The sequence below is a fragment of the Drosophila simulans genome, chromosome 3R (genome assembly GCF_016746395.2).
Source record: "Drosophila simulans strain w501 chromosome 3R, Prin_Dsim_3.1, whole genome shotgun sequence".
NCBI lineage: Eukaryota > Metazoa > Arthropoda > Insecta > Diptera > Drosophilidae > Drosophila > Drosophila simulans.
Window position 1 is genome coordinate 8,088,439 of NC_052523.2, and position 17,726 is coordinate 8,106,164.

The 17,726-nt window shown below is 43.4% G+C and overlaps 6 protein-coding genes across 6 annotated transcripts; 3 read left to right on the forward strand and 3 right to left on the reverse strand.

Annotated features, from left to right (window-relative positions):
* The first annotated feature begins 418 nt into the window (after positions 1–418).
* LOC6727616 (ubiquitin-like protein 4A) lies at positions 419–1,155 on the forward strand. Its single transcript, XM_002102959.4, has 2 exons — positions 419–592; positions 652–1,155. The coding sequence occupies exons 1-2, from the start codon at positions 545–547 to the stop codon at positions 994–996; spliced, it is 393 nt and encodes a 130-aa protein (XP_002102995.1). The 5' UTR covers positions 419–544; the 3' UTR covers positions 997–1,155.
* Positions 1,156–1,211: 56 nt separating this feature from the next.
* Positions 1,212–2,301, forward strand: LOC6727617 (peroxiredoxin-5, mitochondrial). The gene is made up of 3 exons (XM_016176499.2): positions 1,212–1,377; positions 1,585–1,719; positions 1,849–2,301. Exons 1-3 carry the CDS (start codon positions 1,270–1,272, stop codon positions 2,176–2,178), a joined length of 573 nt encoding a protein of 190 aa, XP_016034212.1. The 5' UTR covers positions 1,212–1,269; the 3' UTR covers positions 2,179–2,301.
* Positions 2,299–3,151, reverse strand: LOC6727618 (nuclear cap-binding protein subunit 2). The gene is made up of 3 exons (XM_002102961.4): positions 2,993–3,151; positions 2,720–2,937; positions 2,299–2,565 (listed from the first exon to the last, which is right to left on the reverse strand). Exons 1-3 carry the CDS (start codon positions 3,038–3,040, stop codon positions 2,367–2,369), a joined length of 465 nt encoding a protein of 154 aa, XP_002102997.1. The 5' UTR covers positions 3,041–3,151; the 3' UTR covers positions 2,299–2,366.
* A 201-nt stretch (positions 3,152–3,352) lies between these two features.
* On the forward strand, positions 3,353–6,223 carry LOC27207843 (protein TAPT1 homolog). The gene is made up of 3 exons (XM_016183488.3): positions 3,353–3,657; positions 4,074–4,684; positions 4,756–6,223. Exons 1-3 carry the CDS (start codon positions 3,459–3,461, stop codon positions 5,971–5,973), a joined length of 2,028 nt encoding a protein of 675 aa, XP_016034213.2. The 5' UTR covers positions 3,353–3,458; the 3' UTR covers positions 5,974–6,223.
* A 1,861-nt stretch (positions 6,224–8,084) lies between these two features.
* Positions 8,085–8,821, reverse strand: LOC6727619. Its single transcript, XM_002102962.4, has one exon. It carries the CDS (start codon positions 8,804–8,806, stop codon positions 8,153–8,155), a length of 654 nt encoding a protein of 217 aa, XP_002102998.1. The 5' UTR covers positions 8,807–8,821; the 3' UTR covers positions 8,085–8,152.
* A 5,312-nt stretch (positions 8,822–14,133) lies between these two features.
* LOC6727620 lies at positions 14,134–15,651 on the reverse strand. Its single transcript, XM_002102963.4, has 2 exons — positions 14,368–15,651; positions 14,134–14,306 (listed from the first exon to the last, which is right to left on the reverse strand). The coding sequence occupies exons 1-2, from the start codon at positions 15,556–15,558 to the stop codon at positions 14,193–14,195; spliced, it is 1,305 nt and encodes a 434-aa protein (XP_002102999.2). The 5' UTR covers positions 15,559–15,651; the 3' UTR covers positions 14,134–14,192.
* Between the last annotated feature and the right edge of the window lie 2,075 nt (positions 15,652–17,726).

Here is a 17,726-nt window from a genome sequence, read left to right on the forward strand (position 1 = left end):
TTTCTTTTGAGAAGATTTTAGTGACTCCGGTTAAAAGCTAAAACCAGCTTTGGCTTATGGATTGATACTAACTTAAATCAAAGTCTTTAAATATCATATATATACTATCTATATAGTATACTGTCTTATTGCCCAATGTAAAAGCTCTAAATATCATTATTAATTATAATAAACCAAATGTTTATAAACTGTTATTTAATTGTTGTTCTCGCATAATTTAATTTTAAAAATAATATCTTTTCGTGGTTTTCGATAGTTTGTACATTAAATATAAATAATTAACATTTAACAATTGGCACTTTACAAGAATATAATATATATTATATAAATTATTTTGATCGTTTAAAAAACGATAATTACGAAGTAATCAAATTTTTTTGTTAATTACATATTAGCAAATATTGCGGCCCTTGTTTTACAAACCAGGGCCTCTTGGTCTAATAGCACTTGGTGGCAATACAGGTGGCAACGCCAAAGCCATATTGTTTATATCGCTTGCGAGATTGACTTTTAATTTTTTTTAATAAAGCTTACGGCAATTGCTATGCAGATCACAATCAAGGTGCTAAAGGGCAAGGACTGCACCATCGAGGTAAGAATGAACAATGCCAAAATCAAGTGAGGTCGTTAACATGGGAATATTCCACGCAGGTCGCGCCGACATCGACGATTCTGGAGGTGAAACACCAGATCGAAGCGGAACTGCAGATATCGGCGACAAATCAAAAGCTACTGCTGTTGGGGCGACCGCTGAACAACGAACAGACAATTGCGTCCTATCCCAACATCAAGGAGGGCACCAAACTCAATCTGGTGGTGATAAAGCCCTGCCTGAGGGACAGCATCCTGCGGGGATTCCGCAAGCACTATTCGGAGCTCCTGGCTGAGCGTATGACCAATGAGTTTATGGCCGATTTCGAGCGGAAAATCAACGATCTGAGCCTGGACGACCTGGAGAGACTGTCCGACAGCATACTCAACAGAGCGGGCACATAGCGCCATTGAAGACCCGAGACACAAGCAACCACCACCACCACCCCCTCCAAAAATATGATGGAAGTCTATCCTCACAGCATAATATTTGTATTTCCCCCCTCTAACAAAACAAACAAACTAAAAAATATGAGGTAGTAAAAATTAAGACTTGACTGAAAACACACGGCCCATATTCTTTTTTCGCGGCGGTCTGGCAACGCTCCACCAGCCAGATGCAGTCTTTGGCTGTGTGCGTGCGTGCCTGTGTGTGTGAGAAGAAGAAAGAGAGGAGAAATGCGTGTGCTGTCGTGCAAATTTCTTGGCCGAGTTGTGAACTCCGCGCTGCCCCAACAAATCATTTCACTGCGTTCCCTGTCCAAAACCAGTGCAGCTATGGTGAAAGTAAGTGCAGGTTGACCGGCAAACGCGGATCTCAGGCTGTGCGGCAGTCCACATTCCATTACATAAGCCGGTGGGCCGAGCTGCATAAATATTGATTGCGGCGGCACCTAGAAATTACAACGCTTCAAGGTTATCGCCTCCATCTTGCTGCCTCTTTTCTCTAAAAGTGCCTGTGTGCTCTCCTTCTGTCCCCCACTTCATTTCCAGGTAGGAGACTCCCTGCCGGCGGTGGATCTATTCGAGGACTCGCCAGCCAACAAAATCAACACCGGCGATCTGGTCAACGGCAAGAAGGTGATCATCTTCGGCGTTCCCGGCGCCTTCACTCCAGGGTGCTCCAAGGTGCGTAGCATAGTTGCAAAGTCATCTGCTCTGAGTTTCCGAATATTGTAGAAACTCCCAGAAATTCAGTTTAATTTATGCAGCTTATGTATTCCAACTGAATAATGCATTTCCCCATTTCCCCCACAGACCCACTTGCCCGGCTATGTGAGCTCCGCCGATGAGCTGAAGTCCAAGCAGGGCGTGGACGAGATTGTCTGCGTTTCGGTCAACGATCCCTTTGTGATGTCCGCCTGGGGCAAGGAGCACGGAGCCGCTGGCAAGGTGCGCCTCCTAGCTGATCCCGCCGGCGGTTTCACCAAGGCCCTGGATGTGACCATCGATCTGCCACCGCTGGGCGGCGTGCGCTCCAAGCGCTACTCGCTGGTGGTGGAGAACGGCAAGGTGACCGAGCTGAATGTCGAGCCCGATGGCACCGGACTCAGCTGCTCGCTGGCTAACAACATTGGCAAGAAGTAAACGGAATCCAGTCAGCCCGGAAACACTAGAAACTCATACAGTAATGCTAGGCCGCAATGATATCAATTACGTCTTCAAAAGAACTATGTAAAACGTACAATATATATGCGATTAGAGATGTTATGTCTAAGGGAGTTGCTTTAATATCTAATTGTGGGGGCTTATAGTCTTTGCATTTTATCTTATAACTAGCGATTGTCCGTGTTTGGCGCGATCTTCTGTGACAACAGTTTGCCGTAACCTCCGCGACCGGCATCGTAATCTGTGCGGTATTCATCTCGCACCTGTCCGCCGGTTTTGCCGCGTCCATACTGCCTGCCCTCCACGAACCCGGCGTCCCAGTCCACACGAATCAGACGGTCGTCCAAGCGGGTGCCATTCACAAATCTGTAGGCCGAGGAAAGAGTGAAGAAGTTAGTTAGGAGATGATATTTTTCATGTATATATCCCAGCTGTTCCTTTAACCGACGAGTATCTGGTTACTTCTACAAATGCCGGGAAAAAGGCGGCTTTCTCTAGCGTGGAGATGGATATGGCTCACCTCATGGCCGCCTCGGCCTCCGATCTGACATAGTATTCCACGAAGCAGAAGCCGCAGGGCGTCTTCTTGTACTTGTCCAGGCCCATAACAATCACACGGACATCGCCGCAGCGGGAGAAGAGCTCGTGGATCTGCTCCTCGGTGGTGTAGAAGCTGAGGTTTCCCACGTAAAGTGTACACGAGTCGCGGAGCGATCGCTCTTGCTCGGAGCGCGAGCCCTGCAATTGGTTTATTGAGTCGGAGATCTGCTAGGGCGCCTTTGGATGTACTCACCTTGAAGTGCTGATCGCGATATGAGCTTAATTCCACAGATGCGAACATATTTTTCAGCTATAAACTATTGAAATATTTTCTACGCGTTTATTTAGTGACGGCACTCCAGCGATTGATAATTCGATAGCACTTTGAATCATGAATCGGTTAGCTAGAACATAAAAAGTTTACTGGGTAGCAAAAATAAATTATTTTAAAAATCATTCTATAGTTCACTCTTTGCCCTAATAATAACTTATTCATTAAGAAGCTTAGAAGAAAAACCATTGCAAATATTTAACATGTAAATATAATGGAAATAAAGCTGTGACTTTGGGCGATAGTTCTGTACATTCGATACATACAGTGTTTACCTTTGGGTATTTCCGGCACGCGTTAGTACATTTTCATATTGCTGCTGTTTCACCCAGAAATTTTGTAGCTCGTTGTTATTATTTTATTTTATGGACTCCGCACACCGTACTTAATGAACTCCACACTCAATTCCGCGGGCGGCAAGCGGCAGCTGCGCTTCCGCGGCGACGTCACCGGCAGCCGTGTGGAGGAACTGCATCACCAGCAGCAGGAGGAGCACAAGCAAAAGGCGCCGCTCGCCCAGGATGACGTTGCAGCGACGCCGACTGCGACGCCGGCAGCGGGCTCAGCGCAGCAGCGACTGCAGAGCGGTAAACACGGATTTCTGATTGGAAATACATACTTTTGAATTATTTATTTATATTGTAGTTTCATAAAGTAGAATTTAGTTCTTAGGACGACATATACGTTTACTAATTTTAATTGGTTTTCGAGCTATTTCATACTTAACTTTTACTTTTGATCATAATATACAAATTTACCTTAGATTTGATGCTATATTTAAAGTTCTAAACAGATTTTTAATGAATTTATATAACAGATATAGCTTTTAAATATATAGTATATCATAATTTGTGATTTTTGAAGTAGTTTTGTTTAAGGATAATGATGTATATTCAATGTTTTTATAATCAATCGGTATCTATTTAACTTAAATCATTAGAATCTATGCATATACTATAAATTAGTTTCATACTTATCGTTAATTTTTGTTTTGTTTTTGCAGGACCCGCCGAGACCAGCACAAACACATTCTACGACTTCTTCAAGGTGGAGATGACACGCGGCTATATGCTGGAGCACGACGAGGAGCGCTACTCGGCGCGTAGGCAGAAGATCTACAGCTTCATGCGCATACCGCGGGATCTGGAGCGATTCATGGTGTACGGGATCATGCAGTGCGCCGACTCCTTCCTCTACATTCACACTTTTCTGCCCGTCCGATTTGTGATGGCCGTTTGGGCCCTGGTTTCCAGGACGGTGGCAAGGATCTTTCGACTACGCAGCAGCGGACAAAGGCTGCTGTCGCCGGCGGAGATCTGTGATCTGCTGAAGGGCGTCATCTGGATGACGGTGACGCTGATAATGCTCCTGGTGGACACGAATCGGGTGTACCACATCATCAAGTCGCAGTCGATAATCAAGCTGTACATATTCTACAATATGCTGGAGGTGGGCGACCGGCTGTTGTCCGCCTTTGGTCAGGACACCATCGACGCTCTCTTCTGGACGGCAACAGAACCAAAGAATTCCAAGCGAGAGCATTTTGGAGTACTCACGCACGTTCTCTTCACGCTAATCTATGTCTTCTTGCACAGCGGACTGATCATGTTTCAGGTGAGTAATGGTAGTTTTATAAACCATATTTTCGATGATTCAATGGTTTGGTTTCTAAACTATTCCTTCAGGCCACCTGTTTGAATGTGGCGGTGAACTCCAACAACAAGGGCCTGCTGACCATCATGATATCGAATAATTTCGTGGAGCTCAAGGGTTCCGTGTTCAAGAAGTTCGACAAAAACAACCTGTTCCAATTGACCTGCAGCGATGTACGGGAGCGATTCCATCTTTCTGTGCTTCTGTTCATTGTGGTCATCCAGACCATGAAGGAGTTTGACTGGAGCATCACCCAGTTCTGTGTCATGCTGCCCGACTGCTTTGCCGTGCTGTTCACGGAAATCCTCATCGATTGGGTGAAGCATGCGTTTATCACGCGATTCAATGAGCTGCCGGAGAGCATCTACAGGGAGTACACCACGAGCTTGGCCTACGATATGACCCAGACGCGGCAAAAGCACGCCTTCTCCGATCATTCGGACTTGGTGGCCAGACGCATGGGCTTCATTCCATTTCCGCTGGCTGTGGTCTTGATAAAGGCCATCTACACAGCGGTCTCTTTCGAGAACCTCGCCGCCTGGCTGCTCTTCCTGCTTGCCTACTTGTTTGCCATGGGCCTGCGCATTTGCCTGACCATCTGTGCGCTGGGCAAGGCCTGCAAGCTAATGAAGGAACATCAGACAGAGCGCAACAGTTCTACACCGAGTAGCATGACCAATGTGCCGGTCATGGGCGCAGCTGCTCCTGTCTCAGCGGCTGCGACCGGCGGACAGAACCAAAATAATAATAATAACAATAACAATAGCATTAGCATTGGCTCGAAGCCAGCCCAGGTGACCACACTGTTGACCCCGCCCAGTGCCGGCCATCTCGATGTGAGCAAGAATTTCTCGCGAACCTCAATTGGTTCGACATCCACGCCAAAGAAGGCGGTCAGTGAGCAGGAGCTGGACGTGACCAACTCCCTGGAACTGGGCGCCACAGCTCTCTTCTCCAACAGCGATGTGGATCTGGACGATGTTTGCCTCAACGAGCAGGTGACCAACACCAATGCCAGCTCAGCCGTCCAGGAGGTTTACCAGGAGCAGGACCTGGTGCGCAGCCAACCGGATCTGATGCTGCTCAACAATTCCGGCGACGGGGTGGCAAGTGCCAAGGCTAAGCAGGCCACCCAGCGATTGCCCAAGCGAACGCACAAGCGTTCCGAATCGGAGCCGGGCATGCCCAGCATGGTGGAGAAGGGCGGAGCTGCTGGTATTGCGGGCGGCAACCAAACGACACAACTGTAGCCATAAATCGATGCTAATTTATTATTATATTTGATTTTATCTTATACGTAGTTGCTCTTTGGTTTAAGTATAAGTGAGTGAACTGGATTGAAAAATTACTTTAGATCGTAGCCAAAATTATATTAGCCCTGGAATATCGAACTGTGCCTCAAAATCCTTAAGACGGTGTGTGTCCCATGGTGTTTCTATGAACTTTTTTAAATTTTTTGGCTGTTTCCGAGCCCTTGCAAAATAAAAACACTCAATAGCTTTTGGCCAAACTATTTATTACCATTAGGTGGGGTGATAATTATATAATAATTATGGAATAATAGTAGAAAGTTGACCTTGCTATTGTACATAACATTCTATAAGAAGTCCAATAATAAATAGTTTCTTTTATTTATTTAGCACAAATAGCTTATATTTTTCAATGGATTTAACTTTGGTATGTCAATGGTATGTAAAAATATTACTCATACGACACGTTAACATCAGATTTTGTAAAAAATACTTTCCAATTAATTTGGCAAAAACCTAAATGAAGGCAATTTAAAACATAAATTATATGTAGCGTACATAACAATTTCATTTATTTAACAGATATGCTCTCACGCATCATTTAACCAATAACCTTTAGCATTTTCAAGTTGACAAGATGACTCCCAGCTGAATGAAAAGCCAAGCTAAACTAAGTTTACCACAAATTCCTAGGGGCAAAAATTGCTTTCAGCTTAGCGCGAAATTGTTTTCTGGACGAGCTTCCCAAAAATCTTTGGGATCAGAAGTTTGGAGCTAACACCCACCACCCTCACTGAGTTGGATTCATGAATGAAATGGTTTCCCGCTTTGTTTGTGTTTGCACGCGTAGGAAAATCAACAAGCTGCAAATGGAGTGCTCACTCAGCCCCATATCCGCACGCCCAGCTCCAAGCTCCTCTACTCCACCCATGACCACCTCCTGGGAACTTACACGCGCCATGGATATATATACATGTATATATACGCCGCGGGGCGTATCAGTTTTATGAATGAAATTTTACGCTGACCTTGGAACAGCGCATTGTGGTTGCGTCAGTGGCCTGAAAAAATGGGGAAGTTTTCGCAGAGGAAAACCCCTTGGAAAATTCGCACTTAATGGCGCGCAAACTCACCAAAATGTTTGAACTTCTCCTCGCTGGCCGCTTTCATTCATGAAAAGTTGGGCCAACTTCATGAATGGTCGGTCTTTCCCTTTTTCGATTTCAAGGACACGACGCTCCTGCGGAATGGCGTCCTTATCGATTTTCCCTCTCGCATTTATGTATTTTTCACATTTCGCTAACTGCGTGGGCGGAAAATACGTTTTTCCTTCTTGTTAAGTGTGATTTTTGCGCAGATTTATTGCTGTTTTGTTTGACTTCTGTTTAAAGTCGAGATTTTATGGGATTTTGTGTTTAAATTGTAGCATTTAAGATTTAAGTGGGTTTCCGTATGGGAAAATTAAGATTTAGAAGAGAGGAAATACTTAAAAATAATACTTAATAAGTGTGTGAAATTGATTTGTTCATACACAAGCATGTTATTGCATATTCAAAACAATAATCATGAACATGCAATAAGAACCCCGAAAAGTAGGCCATAGTATTAGTATCACCTGGCCAAACTTTTCAATCCACCGAATATATAGTTTAAAAAACTAGATCTAAGCAGTCAGACTTTCTAATCATATTGCATAGCTTATGAAAGGGCATCCTTGGTCTGGGCTTCTACTTCTAGCCTTGAATGAGTCCACATGCCATGTGGACCAGTTTTTTTTTATGAATGAAAGCACCACACCCAGGAGCACCGGGCCAATGCCTCTTCACCTTGCTCTTGACTGCCGCTGTGCCCCAACATCATAGTACATATATCGATTCTTCCCATTAGCTTTGGACCTGCGCACTGGCAGATATAGATACTCGCACCCAGATACATAGATACTATAGATACGCGCGCTTATGTAGATGTTCTGGCCCCAGCTGCTTATCGCTGACACATTGACGACAATGAGCTTTATATGATGCAGCCCGAACTGTTGCTTCCCACTGACGTCATGGGAATGCTGATGATTAGGGTTTCCTGCACCGAATGTAACCAAAACCCAAAGGCTGCATAATCACCTATAAGAGCGATAAGAAGTTTTGCGTATCATGTAATTGTAGTTTTATAAAAGGAGATATCAGATATCTGTGACTCCACTGCGGGTAAAGTCCTGGAACCAGTCGTACTGCTCGAGCCATCGTTGCATCACTCCGCCAAAGACGTAGAGACGCACCGGAACGTAGTCGACCTCGTCGTTTATATCGTCGGAGGAATCGGATGCATCACGTTCGTCATCGGAATCGTCATTCGACAGCAGGACATCCAACGCAATGAGGCAGTGCAGCAGATAGATAACACTGGACACCAAAGAGGCTGTCGCCTGGTCCCGCAGGCTACCGAAGAACGGATGAAGCGGCTTCTCCGGATATAGTAAATCATCCGGGTTCCTCCCAACGTACATTATATAGAAATCCGTCTCCGCATCGCCCAGTGCCATCAACGAGATTACCGTATACAGAACGAATCCGATCAGAGGACGAACCACTTCCTCAACGATCGATGTGCGCTGGCCGGTGCAGAGATTTATGCTGGCAAAGAGCGTTATCACCGTGAATATGTAAAAGAAGGTCATATAAAAGCTGTGGATCAGAACATCGTTCCAAATCATTGTGGTCAGATTGACGAAAACAAACGCTTTCAGTTGGTAGTACAAAACGAACAAGTTGGCCGTCGTCTCCACCGTGTAGAACAGGAAGAGCACCGGGCGCATCTGATACAAGTAGACCCTCATTTCTGCAGTCGCTTCGAATGCTTGACAACACTGGCAGGTGTACTATGTTTGAAGTAATCCATTTCAAGTATCTGCTCAAAAATTACAAAAATAAAATGTTAAGAGCCGGAAACTAAGCTCAAGTGAATTTGGTCAAAAAGATTTGACCAAAAGGTATGGTTATAGCTACACAAGTGACCAAAACGAAGGACCACAACGAAATGACCAAAGAGAGACTAAAACGAAAAAAGATTTGACCAAAAGGTATGGTTATAGCTACACAACTGAAGTGACCAAAACGAATGGTCAAAACGAACTGACTAAGCTGAAAGACCAGAACGAAATGAACAAAGAGAGACCTAAACGAAATTGGAAAAACTTAATGGCCAAAATGGAATGAACAACGAAATGGACAACATGCAATGACCACAAGGAAATGGTCAAAATAAAATGATCAAACGGAAGGAGCAAAGCGAGGAAATGATCAAAACGATATGATCAAAAAGAAGTGAAAAAACTATCGAGATCACAGCGTTCATACGGACGGACATACGGACAAATAGGCGGATGGAGTGCTGGACATGGCCAGTTCGATTCGTTTTGTTATGCTTATGGAGAATATATCTATTTTATAGATTTGAAAGAGCTTAATCTTTAAGTTAACTAATTCAGATTCTTCAAAATATGTTCATAAGTTAAAAAGTAAAATAAATTTTAAAGAGTTACGTTCAAGGATGCTAATAAATGTTTAGCTCTCAGATCTGCTCCAATTTGTTAATGGTTTACATTCTGCCCAAAGGTGTTCCACAAAATGCACTTTGTACCCGGAATGTACTAAACATACTTACATACATACATACATATGTGTGTAGATATATATGTAGTTCCCATTAGCGAACTCGAAAGACACGCTTTTGTTGTAGCCTCCGTCTTCTTTCTCGTATGGAAAGTGCTGCTTTGGGCTCGGCTCATCTCGTCTGATCATAAAAAACCACTTCACCGCGGCGGTTGGTGCTTCTGTTGCTTCGTTTGCTTCTGTTGGCCGGACGGACAGCTGCGTCTGGAAACAGTAGCAACATTTGCCTGCCAGTTTGATGCTGTTGACTGCTGTTGACGGCGATTACGTTAATGACGCGCAGACCGCAACGAATTTACGCGCAATTCTCCACCGTGCTCCGAGCTCCAAGCTTCCAGCTTCAGATTCGGCTCCAGCTCCCGCTTCATCTGAAGTGGCAAGAGAGGTGGGGGTGGGGGTAAGCATTTAAATAAATGTTTGTACACACGAGCCGCTCATGCAACGCCAAAAAGTTAGTACACTTGAAAACGAACAATTGAATTTTGGTTGTAATATTTAGTTAAGTACCTTGCTTTTTAAAATTCAGCTTGCACTTATATTCATTATATTCTTTTCCTTTTAATAAATATAAATACAGTGTTAAATTCGTTGTATTTTTAATAATATATTTAAGTTCAATGACCTCTAGTAAATTGAGACAAGTTGGCAGTACCCTGCGATAGCTCCGACGATGCCAATCGATAAAAAGTAATAGAAATCGTTATCAATATCCTCACGTCATGTTTTCCCAAGTTTTGGAGCAATTGTGTTATTTAATTTTTAGTTTAAATCGCGTCATTTTGTGTCGAATATTTTTCCGCGCGTTTAACTTAATCCGTGTGTTGGCCAAAACTACAAGAACGTCCAGTAAAATCACAAAGCCCTGTCTGCTATTGTTGTTGTAGCCACTGTATTGCCTGTTGCAAGCACACAAGTGTGTGTGTGTGTGTGTGCGCTTGTGCAAAGTAAAAGGGTTAATTCATTTAACCATTTCGACTGCGTCATCTCTTTGTGGCTTCTTAACATAAAAAAAGGCTGAATGCTGCTGCAATTTTGACAAGCGAACGCACCGCATTTTAGCGACTTTAAGTGCAACAACAAAAGAGGGCAGCTGCTCCTTACGTACATACATATGTACATATGTATATGTACTGTACATATGTCTTGTGTACACATTTTATCTTCATTTTTTTGCCGCTTGAGATTCCAGGGATCGCACAGTAGTCACTTGCGACTTTTTCAAGTTGAACTTGAGCACGCGAGCCCTGCCCAAAACCAAAAAAAACTAGGAAATTTATTTATTTATCCGTTTTTGTAAGATCCGCAGAAGCATCTTCTGTCTCGTTTTCGTCGCGTCCGCCATATTGAAGTTTACGCGTGTGCGTGCGTACGTGTGTGTGTGTCCAACTAGACTGCAAAGAGCGAACATTCCAATTAGAAAATCTAAATCCAATCCAATTAGAAATCAAAACATTTGTATTTATATCAAGGTAAGTACATTTAATATTGATTTAATATAATATTAATATTTATAATAATTATATTTTTAATTATTGACAAAACATGTATATACTTGGGAGTTATACTTGACATTTGAAGATTTTTTGACAGTGATTTGTGATAAATAATTATATGCTCTTAATTTTGAGGAATAAAAATACTACATAAATAGATCGTTGAATCTTAACCCTCTGTTCTTCCGACTGATAATGACCAAGTGCAATTTAATTTTGAGCATCATTGTGGGTCGCTTTTCGCCCCGCAATTAAGCGTTCCCAACTGTTACGTAATCGTTGCCGCAGCACTGCAAATTGCTGGCGTTACGCCCATCCCAGGGGGCATGGCATGCCACATACAGGCGGCTAAATGCAAGTGCATAAATAACAATTACAGCTGCAACTGCAGCGGCAGCAGGAGCAGCAGCAAAAATAGCAATAATAGGCAGCTCGGCCGCTCAGGTGTCAATTGGGGGCCGCGCTGACCGCCGGCCATTTTGCAAAAGCGCATTCTGCTGCATATGTATATGTATGTATATATATATCGGCAAATATCGGCATATAATGCCCGTTGATTATTATGTTTACACTATATGCGAGATCGGTCCGCTCGGCAAGATTGCCCGTTGCGGTAATGATCCCGCACCGTTTCGATCCCAATGCAAATCAACGGCAATTAATAATTCATCGCCCGCTGGGCCTCCTCCATCCACCAACCGAATCCGATGGCAATTATGCGCCACCCCGCCGGCGGGGGCTGCACACAGCTCACCCGGTGGAGCTGGCCATCACAATGAGCTGGAAAAGCGCACATGCCGGCCAGCAAGAGGGCGGTTCGCAAAACTCGCACATTACTGGCGGTAATTTCGGGGGAAATCTCTTAGGTTTCCAGTCGATTATGGACCACTTTATTAGAGCAGTTTTCCATTGCAATTACTGGCTAGAAAGAGCCTATTAAAATAGCACATTTATTAGCAAGTCTAGTTGGAGATCGGTTTTATACCCCAAAAAGCAAACATTAATTTATAATAAAATGCTCAAAAGATTGATTGTTTCAACTTGATCATTTTGTTTAGTCATTCAACTTCAGCTATAATTAGTTTTAATGATTGAATACTGCACGATCCACCCTCGCGTATCTAACTAAATCTTCGGGTATATTCAATAAAATAAATTTAATATGCAAAACAGCCGGACAAGAGCGTAGCAGCAGCAGCACTACAAACTGCTCCAGTGCCCGCCTGTCGTCCAATATCAGCAAATTTGCAATAAAATATTTGTCTGGCCGTCGCTTTCGGTGGAGCGGAGTTGGGGTTTCAGTTGGCCAAGTCGGTCGGTTGGCTGGTAGGTAGGCCAACAGTGGGTCGTCGAGTGGTCGCCGCCCGGCTACTGCAAATTATTTATTTGCACCTTTCGCCGCCATCGTCGCACTGGAACCCTCTGCTCCTTTCCTGCTCCACCAAACCCTCCGATCGGCAGCACTATTCTCTTTCTCCAGCGAACTGCATTTCCATTTGCTTATCAAATCGCTGGCAATCGGCGGAGTGAGAAATGCAGGGCAAATATAAATATTAGTCGGCTGGCGACGGGTGCCATGTGCACTGAAAGAAAATCAAGCGAATATCCTTGAGATATATATCTCAAATGCTGTCGAAAAGTATGCAGCAATATTATCTTCATCACTATGCCTGCCTATAAGTGGGTTTTAAGCACTTTTGCCATAAATTTTAATCATTAAGACCACTTTTTTTTAGTAGCAGACTATACTCTTTTAATATCAATTTTTATTTTTTTATTAAACATTTTTGCCTTGTGTGGTTGTGGGGGACTAGAACTTGGACTGGCGTATGAAATTAGGCGCTGCCAATTCGCCGCCAGCCATTTCGACCTGTCCGATGCATGAAAAGTGTGAAAACGAATTAGTGGACTAGCTCAGGGATCTGGAAACTGGCTCAGTTCCTCGCTGACTGGGGATATGAGGGGGGAATGCGGGTCCAAGGGCAGACAGAGGTCGCACAAGTTATTAGGGTCTATGCATTCGTGATTTTCAAGCGAGACGTAAAGGTGAAAGCGAATATGTGGCACAAACAATCAGTGAAATATGTCTTATAGATTGCAAAATACATTTAATTAACATCATGCAAATGATTTGTAAATGATCACATTCCACTTCTTCAATAGTTAACTTAGTTTAACTTAATTTATTTTGAAACAACTTGCAATAGCTATGCAACAAGCTGCTGTTACTCATAACTGATCGAATTCCAGATCGAAAATGTCCCAATTCGCATTTTCAAATCTTATGGCTGCTCTTCGGTCACAAATCCTGGAAAAGTGTGTCCAAAATAACAGCTGTTCTCGCAGGACTTTCAACACATGTCGCTGGTTTACTGTTTGCTCCACAAATGCCTAACTTTAGCTAACCAGAAAGCCAGGCCAAATTGTCACTGGCAAGCGGGCGCCCAATAATTATAACAATGGGTGGCCCCAGCGACAGTCGTCGAGTTGTGGAGTTGGAACTGTGTTAACCGCGTCATGTTCACAAATTTGTTTGCATTCCGCAACGGTGGTCGCCGCCACCACTGACAAAATGCTCAAAGCCCAAAGCACCGAAACGCACAAAATGCGGCAAAAAAAGGAGAAAAAAAAGGAAAAAATCGAGAAGCAAATAAACCCCAGCCATCGTCACATATGACAAATTTTGTTGTTGAAAATCGTGTAGCTGTTGCGTGTGGCTTTTACGCCCCACCGCATCGGGCGGATGAGGGGGGCGTGGCGGCCCCAAAGGAGCGTCCGGGTGCCACATGCGTGGCGCATGCGTGGTGGAGTCGGTGACTATGACAAATCGCCACATGGCAGGCGGCCAATTAGCAAGCGGAGAAGTCCATGCAGACTGGTTTGATGCCACCTGATAGACTCAAGATTAATTACAGCTAATGGCCAGACTAAGCTTCCATATGTGCATGTGATCCTATCCTTATGATTCCATATATCAATACCAAGATGAAAGGCTCCCATGACTTAGTACAATAGTTGCGTTTATTAAAGGGTTCTAAGAATGCCACTTAAAAGCAGGTTATAAATTTTCATTTTCCTTAGCTAGGTCAAAGTGCATAACAATGTCCTCCGAGACAGAACTTTCCAAACTTTCCATTTTAAGAATAGATTGCTTTCGTGTCCAATACTTCAACTGAAAAGTTAAAAACTTCAAAAAAACCAAAAGATACAAGTGAAAACCAATAGATACTTACGTTCTGTTGATATGTATCCCAAAGATTCGGACTTTTCGCAATTCTGAGCAACAAGTGCACTTGTTTAATGCCACTGCTGCGCACTTTAAGAACACCATGCAGTAGATCTTCCGTCAGTTCTGGGCACTGATCCAGCAGAAGCTCCTCCATTTGGGCATTAGCCTTGATAAAATCCAAGAGCTGTTCATCAGTGAGATCTGGACAGCTGGAGAATCGAGCAAAGGTTATGGCAGTGGGCAGACACAACTTGGCCATGTCCTGATACGCAAATATGCAATTGGACAACTGCAGTTCCGTCAGATTCATACAGCGATTTAGAGCCAACTCACTGAGGCACTTGACATGATCCTCAAAGATGCAATTAATTTGAATGCCCACGAGTTCATTGCCTTTTGTCTGCACCACATTGGCTAGGGCTTTCGTTGTGTCCTTGTTTTCTCGAATCTCAGTGATTTTCAGCTCAGTAAGCTTTGGCAACTGTAGAATCTCATTTTGACCGGCCAAAAAAGTGTCCAGATTTACGAATAAGTTGCTCAGTTGATTGCAGTATGAGATGCAACACATGGGATATGTATAAGAACCCGATAGATTCAAGCACTTCAATGGTGCGCCACTCAAGTAAATGGCCTCCATAGCTGGTTGAGAAATCTCTTCAGCGATCTTCAGGGCTTCCAATTTGCCAAACTGGTCAATAAAGCAATCCTGCACTGGGCAGTAGACATCCAGATCGGTCAGATTGCTCATCAATTTTGGCAGTGCGAGAAATGGCCAATGAGGGAATTTGGTATTCTGTTTGCTCGGCGATTTTTCCCAGGTAATGATGCAGCATTTCACGTGAAGCAAACGTCCAATATTGGCCCGTTCCAGGATGTTCAGTTCGTCCTGCAAATTCTCACTGCGAAATTTAATGCTGGGAATATCCGTGATCATTTCCTGTAGAAACAACTCCAGATCGGATCCATGCAGTTTCCGTTGCATCAACTCAAAGTTCAGCCGTGGATGTTGCAATCTCCAGAGCATATGTAGAGCATCTGGAATATGGCTAACATGGCGATGCAGCAGCGTCTGATCGTTGACATTCAGCTTCCTGAGAACAATCTTCAGCATGGCCAGATCCTCATTTTCCCGCTCGGAATCACTGCCACCACCCAGCTCGTTCGAATTCTCATCGTCGTTTCTTGGCGAAGGCATTTTGCAGCTTAAAGTTTATGCATTTGTGTATGAGTTGCTAAATTTGCTGTTTGTTTTCAAAGTGGGAAATGTTTTTGTCTAGATTTTTGAAGTAAAACAAAGCACTTAGAACTACTTTGTTTTTTTCTTCCTTAAAAATATGTATCTCTTTTGGTTCCTGGTCACAAAGTGCAAATGTTTTTCCAGTTTGTCCCACTGCAACGGCAATTCAAATGAAAATTTCCCCCACTTTCCAACCAAAGACTGGTGTCACTGCTACCACCCTGCTGAGATCGGATGCTAACGAGCCACGGATATGTTTTCATTTCAAACTGATTTTGTTTTATGGTCCCAGGCATGGGGTCCGCGACCTAATCGACGGGGACACTTGGGCCGCTCCAGTTGGACACCACTCTTCCACTTTTTCACTTTTCCACTTTTCACAATGCCATCTCATCTCGGGCGGCACTTCTTGATGCTTCTCTGGGCCAGTTCGTGTTCCAAGCTCTTCGCTAATGAGCCGACGAGTTGTTCGGAAACTTATTTATGACACTTGACTGCTCATATCTCGGCTTTTGTTTCCCAAACATTTTGCTGTGGCATCAATTAGACGATTGGTTGGCTTGACTTGGTATTAAAACAAGTTTCACAATGGAAACGAACGAGAAAAATCACAAAACTCGTGTGTGTGTTTGTGGCATGCGTCTGGCTGCTGGAAAATATGGAAAATTGAAATGTTTTATTAATACACTTCAACAACTCTCGATGCAAGTTAATTAAATAAATGTTTCTCGGTTTCCTCGGCGCTTTATTGCTCTTGTCGACAACCGTTGCAATTCTCGCCACTTCTGACAGCTTGGACAGATTCGAGGAGGCGAATGGGAATAGCTCGCCTTTGGGTGGCAATGCGAATCACAGCAAACCCCACCCCAGATGCTGATGTGATTGGATTTGCGAAAGGTGGAACCATCCAGGCTACCAATTTGTCCGCAACAGTGTGAAACACATTTTAAAGAAAAAATCAAGACATTTTTAAAGTATTTCCTTAGATTTTACAAGCATATTCCATCTCTTAAAATGTGATTAGTCCTACTAAAACTATACAAACCATTATGTAACTAAAGTACAATATTAATAAAATAAGATTTTACTGCTTGGTTAAGTTAGCAATTATTTGATTGCACTTAGTTAATATAGCAGTCATTTGATTTTAAATAAATTGCCTCTTACTTTTTCCCTTTAAACATTGAAAACATTTTAATAAACTGTAAAATGTATGTTATATCAATTTGTTTGCAACAAATTTCTTGAAACTATAAAGTTTTCATATAACTGCTAATTGGATGTGGCTCATTTAATTCAAAACTTCTTTAATTCCTTCATTAGGCGCATTTTTTCTTTTAAATAAATAAATTGGTAATTTGAATATTTAAACGTGTTCATATTCCACATTTTTTCCATCATACCGAATCTGCCTAACCCAATCAACAAGTGCTTAACATTTTATTTCTTCGTTCGTTTACTGGCCTTTGGCTGGAAAGGAATAGCGTTTATGGCCTTGTCGGGTGGGCCTTTAGAGCCAGATACAACTGTGCGGATACACATGAGATACACAGATACAGATACAAATTGCGCCTGCCCGCATTTGGGGCGTTTACATTTGGCTTTAACCACCGCAACCCGTTTAAATGTCTTGAAATTCGAAATAGTTTGCATCTGGCATTTTTCGGGTAAATATTTTAATTATTTTTTTAGACTCAGCAACGCCCATTCGCGGTAGACTTTCGTCATATCCTTGATCGGGGATACACATATCTCCACTTGATCGAAGAGACCTGCAGCGATGCTTTCTCATTAGCGGCTCATTAGGCTGGGATATCGACGCCCTCGACGCCCCGCAACCAAATCGCTCAACACGGGAAGCTTGTTATTATGGCCTGGCCAACTGATTACAATACGCCACGTTATGCGCAGCCAATCCAAGTTGCAAACTAACCAGTTGGCCTGCAATTATTTGCACGCGAATAAACAATTCAAAACATCTCTGGGCGTTTATCACTGCCCCTCGACTTGGCCAAGAAGTCGCCGCAACTTGCCACTTTGCTGCGCCTGTTGGCGTTTAATTTTACGGCTTTATTAGCAGGGCCATCGCCTGGCAGATCGGCCAGTCAACGATGGTAATTTGACGG